The 10192-nt window shown below is 37.1% G+C and overlaps 1 protein-coding gene across 1 annotated transcript; it reads left to right on the top strand.

Annotated features, from left to right (window-relative positions):
* Window positions 1-6234: 6234 nt before the first annotated feature.
* Window positions 6235-8144, top strand: LOC117318937. Its single transcript, XM_033873867.1, has 3 exons — window positions 6235-6252; window positions 7074-7350; window positions 7393-8144. The coding sequence occupies exons 1-3, from the start codon at window positions 6235-6237 to the stop codon at window positions 7887-7889; spliced, it is 792 nt and encodes a 263-aa protein (XP_033729758.1). The 3' UTR covers window positions 7890-8144.
* Window positions 8145-10192: the final 2048 nt, after the last annotated feature.

Below are 10192 nucleotides of genomic sequence, written 5' to 3'. Positions count from 1 at the left end.
CTTGACACCTGTCAGTTGGGACGGCCTCGACGTCTGTCTGTCGGAACGGCCTCGACACCTGTCTTACTGGTTTACCTTAATACCTGTCTGTCAGAACAGCCTTGACACCTGTCTTACTGGTTCACCTTGACATCTGTCTGTTGGAACGGCCTTGACCTCTGTCTGTCGGGACAGCCTTGACATCTGTCTGTCGGGACAGCCTCGACATTTGTCTGTCTGTAGGAACGGCCTCGACATTTGTCTGTCGGGACGGCCTCGATACCTGTCTGTTGGGACGGCCTCAACACCTGTCTCACTGGTTCACCTCGACACCTGTCTGTTGGGACGTCCTCGACATCTGTCTGTCGGGACGGCTTTGACCTCTGTCTGTTTGGATGCCTCGACATCTGTCTGTCAGGATGGCCTCGACACCTGTGTTAATGGTTCACCTCGACACTTGTCTGTCGGGACTGCCTTGACATCTGTATTACTGGTTCACCTTGACATCTGTCTGTCGGGACGGCGTTGATGTCTGTTTTACTGGTTCACCTCGACACCTGTCTGTCGGGACGGCCTCGACATCTGTCAGTCGGGACTGCCTTGATGTCTGTATTATTGGTTCACCTCGACACCTGTCTGTTGGGACGTCCTCGACGTCTGTCTGTCGGGTCCCCCTGTCTGTCTGTCAGGGACGGCTTTGACCTCTGTCTGTTTGGACGCCTCGACACCTGTCTGTCAGGATGGCCTCGACACCTGTGTTAATGGTTCACCTCGACACTTGTCTGAGGGGCCGCGGTGGCCGAGTAGTTAAGGTGTACCGACACTTTAACACTAGCCCTCCACCACTGGGTTGCGAGTTCGAAACCTATGTGGGGCAGTTGCCAGGTACTGACCGTAGGCCGGTGGTTTTTCTCCGGGTACTCCGGCTTTCCTCCACCTCCAAAACCTGGCACGTCCTTAAATGACTCTGGCTGTTAATAGGACGTTAAACAAAAACAAAACAAAATTGTCTGTCGGGGCGGCCTTGACATCTGTCTTACTGGTTCACCTTGACATCTGTCTGTTGGGACTGCCTTGACATCTGTGTATTGGGACGGCCTCGACGTCTGTCTGTTGGGATGGCCTCGACATCTGTCTATTGGGATGGCCTCGACGTCTGTATTACTGGTTCACTTTGACATCTGTCTGTTGGGACGGCCTCGACGTCTGTATTACTGGTTCACCTTGACATCTGTCTGTTGGGACGGCCTCAACGTCTGTCTGTCGGGACGGCCTCGACATCTGTCTTACTGGTTAACTAGACACCTACCTGTTGGGACGGCCTCCAAACATTTTTTATGATATTCCCCGGTGTGATTGGGTGTGATGTGTTTTTCTTTTGTTTTTCTGGATTGTTTGGTGTTGCTTTAACACAAAATAACCTCATTGTCATTCAGATTGATGATATCATTTGTGTTGAAATCTTAACTATACCTCTCAGTGCTGCATACTTTATAAGTTTATGAAAAATATATTTCCTTTTAGTTTTTTGCTAAGCTTTTATTCAAGTTTAATCACAATAAAATTTGTGTTTGAATAACATCATGTTAAAACTGAATTCGAGACATAAAAGTAGTTTTGATTGTGTATACATTTGAACTTAATACACAGGTAGCTCAATACAGAGTTCTCAGACGTCATGTCCGAGGGGTCCAGGTTCGATTCCTGGTCTGTGTAGTTGACATGTGCAATTAAGATTTCTTTTAAATCGAATTAAGTATTCAAGTTAAGAATATGGTATTACCTTGGAAATTACCTTGAAACACTTAGGAATCTATCACTGAATTAACCTCTTTTGCTAGAATATCTGGTTTACACATTAACACAAGTAAAACACATGTTATTTGGATAGGCAGTAAAAAATATAGTGATGAGTCTTTCCTTCCAGAAATGAACTTACTTTGGGGTAATGATAAGTTTACTTTTTTGGGTATTGAATTTTCGGTCAACTTAAGTGAGATTCCTAGAATGAATTTTGACAAAAAAATAGTTAAACTGAAATCACTTATTAATATGTGGCAAAGGAGTCTTACTCCTATTGGTAGAATTAGTATAAGAAAATCACTATTAATCTCCAAGTTCAATTATTTATTTATAACCCTTCCGAATCCTCCAGATAAGATTCTAGCCAAATTAAATTAAGTTCTCTTTGAATTTCTCTTGAATGGTAAAGTACATAAAATTAAAAAGGATGTGATAATTCAAAGCTACATAGATGAGGGTTAAAAATGATATATGTATAGGTGGGTTAGATTAAACAAGTCCTTTTCTATGCAGCAAAGTAAGTCTGAGTCAATTTTAAAAACTCCTTTATGGTATAATAATGACATTCAAGTTGGAAATAACTATTTCTCTCATATCTCGCCATGTTGGATAGAGTTTGCCCATGTAAGATAGCTATGTAAGATAAATCTATCTTACATAGCATTTCACGTGCGCGGAGTAATCTGCGTTCAAGGGGGACAACTGTCACAACGTCGTCTGCTTGTGTTTACATCGTCGGTGTTGGTTTTGAAACGTTGGACTTAATTATAAAAATACATACATTCTTAGATAAATATATATGATATCAGCAGTCAAGCAATAGGGCTACACGGTTAAACGATTAGACATTTCATCTCCACCCCCCCCCCCCCCCCCCACCCCCACCCCCAACGGCCTTGACAACACCTTAGCCTACCCAATTTCAGATTTATTTCATCTCAAAATTTCTACTTATATCAATAAACAAGGAATTCGAATGTAATCTCTCTCTCTCTCTCTCTCTCTCTCTCTCTCTCTCTCTCTCTCTCTCTCTCTCCTTGATAGGATGTGTAATTGTTATATGTGTAGTTTGTTCATGTGTTTTACATGTTTTTTGTATCTGTGTGTGTTTGTTGTGAAGTCAGTCAGCTATATGTGTGTGAGAATGGGTGTGAATGTATGCATGGGTGAACTGTGTGCAAAAAGTAAAAGAAGCTATTCATGAGAAGGATGATTATGATGATGATAATGATGTTGCGGATGATAATGATAAATGTATGTTATGTGCGATATGGTAATGATGATGATAATGATGGTGATATGTAATGATGTATGATGAAGATGACAATGACGATGCATGATGATTATGATAAAGATGAAAATTAATGACTTTGAAAGATGATTATAATAATGATGGTGCTGATAAGGATAATTATGATGATAAAGATGATGATACATGATGATGGTGATGGAAGATGGATGATGATGATGATGATGGTGATGATGATATATATATGATGCATGATGATATATGCTGATAATGATGATGATGATAATTTATGATGCATGATGATGATGATGATGATATATGATTTGTGATGATGATGATATATGATGCGTGATGATGATGATGATGATATATGATGCATGATGATATATGCTGATAATGATACATGATGATGATGATAATTTATGATGCATGACGATGATGATGCTGATATATGATGCTTGATGATGATGATGATGATGATGATGATGATGATATATGATGCATGATGATGATAATATGTGATGCATGATGATGATGATAATATGTGATGATGATATATATATGATGCATGATGATATATATGCTGATAATGATGCATGATGATGATGATATAGGCTGATAATGATGGTGATAATATATGATGATGTATGTTTACTTATACATTGAAAAACACATTTTAACTAAACACAATGAATTGTCTATGTATATAATGTAATATGTACTAGCTTGTGTGATCATTGACCTCACTGACATCACTCAGATGACAAAACTCTCAACAAAGACCACCCCCGTTATAAGACCACCTGATGCCTGTCCCATAGGTGGTCTCATAAGAGGGGGACCACTGTATGATGACTTATATGTATGTGTAAGAGTGTGTGTATGTATGTTTTTTTTAGCTCGTCTCTTCGAAGAAAAGTGAGAGCTTATGTTGTCACTCCGGCATCGGTGTCGGCGTCGGCGTTGGTTTTCCAAATGTTAAATTTTTGGTGCAAGTGTTGAAAGGCATAGTAATTTATGGTAATATGGTCCCTGTGGGGGTCAAACTATCCCCTGCCGGAGTTAAACTAAAAGATTTTTTGGACTTAGAAAATTTTTGCGTTAAGTTTTTGGTGCGAGTGTTGAAAGGTATTAATACATCACTTTATAATTGTACTAGGGTGCTGATAATTGGCAATAGAGTCCCTCTGGGGTTAGACTATCCCCTGCCAGAGTTAAACTAAAAGTATTTATTTGGGAAAAAACCAGAATTTTCAAATTTTTGGACTTAGAATATTTCTGCGTTAAGTTTTTGGTGCGAGTGTTGAAAAGTATTAATACATCACTTTATAATTGTACTAGGGTGCTGATAATTGGCAATAGAGTCCCTCTGGGGTTAGACTATCCCCTGCCAGAGTTAAACTAGAAGATTTTTTTGGGAAAAAACCAGAATTTTCAAATTTTTGGACTTAGAATATTTGTGCGTTAAGTTTTTGGTGCGAGTGTTGAAAGGTATTAATACATCCCTTTATAATTGTACTAGGGTGCTGATAATTGGCAATAGAGTCCCTCTGGGGTTAGACTATCCCCTGCCAGAGTTAAACTAAAAGATTTTTTTGGGAAAAAACCAGAATTTTCAAATTTTTTGACTTAGAATATTTCTGTGTTAAGATTTTGGTGCAAGTGTTGAAAGGTACTAATACATCACTTTATAATTGTACTAGGGTGCTGATAATTGGCAATAGAGTTCCTCTGGGGTTAGACTATCCTCTGCCAGAGTTAAACTAAAAGATTTTAAAAAAAAACTCAGAATTTTCAAATTTTTGGACTTGGAATATTTCTGCGTTAAGTTTTTGGTGCAATTGTTAAGAGGTTTTAATACATCACTATATAATTGTACAAGGGTGCTTATATTTGGCAATAGAGTCCCTATGGAGTAAGACAATCCCTTCCTGGAGTAAAAATTGGATTTTTTCTTTTTAAATCTGTGTTTTTTTGTTTTTGTTTTTAAATCTTTGGACTTTGTGTTAACTTTATATTGTGAGTGTTGAAAGTCATAGTTATACATGGTATTAGGTTCCCTGTGGGGGTTGAACTATCCCTTTCCTGAGTTAAACAGAAATATTTTTTTGAAATTTTCGTGCAAATGTTGAAAGCTTTTTAACACATTACTTTATGATTGTACTAGGGTGATGATATTTGGTAAAAGAGTCCCTATGGAGTTACACTATCCTTTCTTGGGGTGAAACTGAATATAAAACAATATGAAAACGTCACAATAGACAATTTATACCGGTCACATTTTTCAAGGGAGACAACTCTCATTAGGATATATTGTCAAAAAATTGAAGAAATATGTCCAAAAGCAATTACATTTGTGTTTAATAACTTCATTTAATCTACAACAGCATAGCTTGTCTCCCAAATGCATGAATTCACAAAACATAATCAAGTAAACAATATAAATATTATTAATGCAATTTGCGAAACCATTCCAATTAGTATATTTTAATTATTTATTGACAAACATTTGCTTTTCTTTCTTTCAAGTCGCTTTCAAGTCAACATTGACTATAAAGTGTGTATTTTGATATTTTCAGGTCTGCATATTGTCTTTCAATACTCTATGATGATCGTTGGTCACACAAAGTTTGATCCAGACTGGCATTTTGGTGTGTGGAAATTGCACTGGAGATCCAGTAATGTTTAAACTCACAAGAAGAAGTCACATGCCAAGACAGTTACAAACTCATCCCGTAATGGACATAACATTCCACAGTTGGTCAAAGATGAAGACAAACCCATTATATTTAGAGACTGGAAGTCATACTTAAACCTGTACTTCAAGCTGCTGAAGAATCTCACAAAATATCACCATTTTCTTGTTGACGCTACTAAGCCTGGGACAGTGTTATGAAAGGAACTTGATGACTCTCCCACAGTGTCTGTCAACCTAGTGAAGAGAAAGGACGTCCTTCTATCTGTGGATGATGGACCAGAAGTAATGGTGTCAGCAGGACTGGATTCATCAAGACAGTGGTACTTGTATGACAACATTAGGGAATTATTAATCCTTTCTCCATCATGCAATATTGTAATTAATTAAAACCAATTTCATTTTGTAGGCGATGCCTAGAATTTCCTTTGCGAAATTCTATCATGCACTTTCCTCCATAGTGAAAATTGAATTCATGTGAAATTCCTACCGTACTGAATGTGCTGACATGAGTCACAGCATTCATGTTTGTATAACTTATTTCAGAAGCAATATTTACTGATTAGCCCCATGTACATTGAGCACCATAACTTATTTCAGGAGCAGTATTTATTGATTAGCCCCATGTACATTGAATACCATAACTTATTTCAGGAGCAATATTTATTGATTAGCCACATGTACATTGAACACCATAACATATTTCAGAAGTAATATTTCCCCATGTACATTAAACACCATAACTTATTTCAGAAGCAATATTTATTGATAAGCCCCATGTACATTGAACACTATAACTTATTTCAGGAGCAGTATTTACTGATTAGCCCCATGTACAGTGTACATTGAACCATAACTTATTTCAGGAGCAATATTTATTGATTAGCCACATGTACATTGAACACCATAACTTATTTCAGAAGCAATATTTATTGATAAGCCCCATGTACATTGAACACCATAACTTATTTCAGGAGCAATATTTACTGATTGGCCCCATGTACATTGAACACCATAACTTATTTCAGAAGTAATATTTCCCCATGTACATTAAACACCATAACTTTTTTCAGAAGCAATATTTACTGACTAGCTTCATGCAAGTTTCACATTGATGAATTGAGAACTGACACATAAAACATATCACAACCAATAAACAAACTCTGCCATGATATTAAACCAGTATTATATCACATTTTCTTTGCGAATACACAATCTATTTGGTTTCAGGTAAAGACAAGTTTGGACTCGCAGGGTGTTAGATTTGTCCTAAATGAGGATGGCACTGAGGTTGATGGCCAGTATTGGGATTGCTTAGCCCCAGATTCAATCTTGATGCTGCTTTAGCTTGTAAATGATGAAGTTTTGGAGGAAGTTCCAGGGAGGCATCACAGAGTCATCAGGTTTTCCATCCATCCATCCATCCATCCATCCATCTTTTTCCAACAGAATGTCACCTCATCAGCAGCCACATCAAACTTGTTCCAACCAACAGAATGTCACCTCAACAGCAGCCAGATCAAACTTGTTTCAGCCAAATGTCACCTCATCAGCAGCCACATCAAACATGCTCCAACAGAATGTCACCTCAACAGCAGCCACATCAAACTTGTTCCAACAGAATGTCACTTCAACAGTATTAACATCAAACATGCTCCAACAGAATGTCACCTCAACAGCAGCCACATCAAACTTGTTCCAACAGAATATCACCTCAACAGCAGCTACATCAAACTTGTTCCAACAGAATGTCACCTCATCAGAAGCCACATCAAACTTGTTACAACAGAATGTCACCTCAACAGCAGCTTCATCAAACTTGTTCCAACAGAATGTCACCTCAACAGCAGCTTCATCAAACTTGTTCCAACAGAATGTCACCTCAACAGCAGCCTCATCAAACTTGTTCCAACAGAATGTCACCTCAACAGCAGCCAAATCAAACTTGTTCCAACAGAATGTCACCTCAACAGCAGCCAAATCAAACTTGTTCCAACAGAATATCACCTCAAAAGCAGCTTCATCAAACTTGTTCCAACAGAATGTCACTCAACAGCAGCTTCATCAAACTTGTTCCAACAGAATGTCACCTCAACAGCAGCTTCATCAAACTTGTTCCAACAGAATGTCACCTCAACAGCAGCCAAATCAAACTTGTTTTAGCCAAATGTCACCTCAACCGCAGCCTCATCAAACTTGTTCCAACAGAATGTCACCTCAACAGCAGCTTCATCAAACGTGTTCCAACAGAATGTCACCTCAACAGCAGCCACATCAAACTTGTTCCAACAGAATGTCACCTCAACAGCAGCCACATCAAACTTGTTCCAACAGAATATCACCTCAACAGCAGCTACATCAAACTTGTTCCAACAGAATGTCACCTCATCAGAAGCCACATCAAACTTGTTACAACAGAATGTCACCTCAACAGCAGCTTCATCAAACGTGTTCCAACAGAATGTCACCTCAACAGCGGCTTCATCAAACGTGTTCCAACAGAATGTCACCTCAACAGCAGCCACATCAAACTTGTTCCAACAGAATGTCACCTCAACAGCAGCCACATCAAACTTGTTTTAGCCAAATGTTACCTCAACAGCAACCACATCATAATAATAATAATACTTGATTTTCTGAGGGTGTCATATTTAGCAACTGCTAATCTTCCATATGGCCCTCTTTAACAGCAAACAAAACAAAACATACAATGTACATTAATCAACAGATAACATGATATCTTGAAATATATACAATATGGTTGGGAAAAGCTATAGTAGTGAACATGAGGTACTCATAGAATAATCATATACAGTTACATGTATCATTTGGTAGAGCATGAATTTCTTTATACATTGATAGGGAATTATTTAAAATCAATAGATCATAATACACATTCTTTCTTAAAAATGTAGTTTCGCTTGAATTGGAAGAACTGAAATTTATGACTTTTAGGTTGACAGAAAATGATTGCGTATTTTGTGTTTGAAAGTTGTTAGAGATGTCATATTTTTAAGATGTAGTGGTAGGTTATTCCATGACAATACTCCAGAGTAGCTAAATGATTTTCGCATTGTTTCTGATTGCAGTTTAGGCAAAATAAGTTTATCTGTTATTGACCTCAAGTTATAAAAGTACGAACTTTGACAAGTTTCAATTAATGAGCGTATATAATTAGGTGTCATATTATGCAAGGCTTTATAGACTAATATAGTTGTATGATATTTTATTCTTTGTTCAAATGGTAGGACTTTGGCTTCTTTAAAAAGGGTAGACTTTCTGTTAACATGGGTTTATCTAGCATTATTTTAAGAGCTTTCTTTTGCAGTTTTGTTTTTTGATGAATTTGTTGTTTTGTAAGACCTTTTCCCCATACTATGGCTGCATAATCTAAAATTGGTAATATGTATGAATTATAGTATATTTTTCTGGCATCTTTAGGTAAGTATTTTTTCATTTTTTGGAGTAAAGCAATTGATATTGATAATTTAGATGATACCTTTTTTTACTTGCTCTGTCCAACTTAATGTTTTATCTATATAAATACCCAGAACTTTTTGACAGTTTGAAGGAGTAATAGCTGTATTGTTTATTTCTATTTGCATGTCTTTTCCTGCTAATTTTCTTTTACTCCCAATAAGCATACTGTTTGTTTTTTGTATATTAATGTTCATATTATTGCATTCATGCCATTTTAAAATGTTTCCTATATCTTCTTGTAGATAGTGTTCACCAATACTACATATTGTTTTTCCTTTTGTATGTATGGTAGTGTCATCTGTACATACAGTTGTAGGTCATTGATATAAATAATAAACATTAGTGGACCAAGAATAGATCCCTGAGGTACTCCTGTTTTTATCATCTGAGTGGAGGATGTAAGGTTATTTGATTTTATTGACTGGAATCTGTCAGATAGATAGGACGTGAACCACTGCTGACTAGTATTAGATATATTTAAAAGTTTCACTTTATGGAAAAGTATTTGGTGGTCTACTAAGTCAAATGCTTTTTGCAGATCTATAAAAAGGCTTCCTATCATGTCACTATCGTCTACTCCCTTGATCCAGGTATCCAGTAAGTTTATAAGGGTTGTCTGGCAGGAGTGCTGAGATCGAAAACCTGATTTAGAACTGTGCAATATCGGATATTTGGTCAAATATTTGTACAGATGTTTTGTTAAATGTTTTTCAAATATTTTTGAAAGGGTTGGTAAAATTGACCATATCCTTATTTTTGTGGTAAGTATCTCGAAGGTTCCTTGCTGTTGGCTGTTTTGGTCTTTTTACCCTTCTTGACTTGATTGGTGTGTGCTTGTTTAGTTTGTCTAAAATTTCCGAGGTTAGAAGAGACGTAGCCTCATTTGGATCCTCAATATGGATGGTTTCATTAATATTAGATGATGATAGATTTTGCTCATTAAAGTTTTTAAAACATCTGTAGGATATTGTAGTATGTGATGAAGT

The sequence above is a fragment of the Pecten maximus genome, unplaced genomic scaffold, assembly GCF_902652985.1.
Source record: "Pecten maximus unplaced genomic scaffold, xPecMax1.1, whole genome shotgun sequence".
Classification (NCBI taxonomy): Eukaryota; Metazoa; Mollusca; class Bivalvia; order Pectinida; family Pectinidae; genus Pecten; species Pecten maximus.
This window is presented reverse-complemented; position numbering and strand designations above follow the sequence as displayed.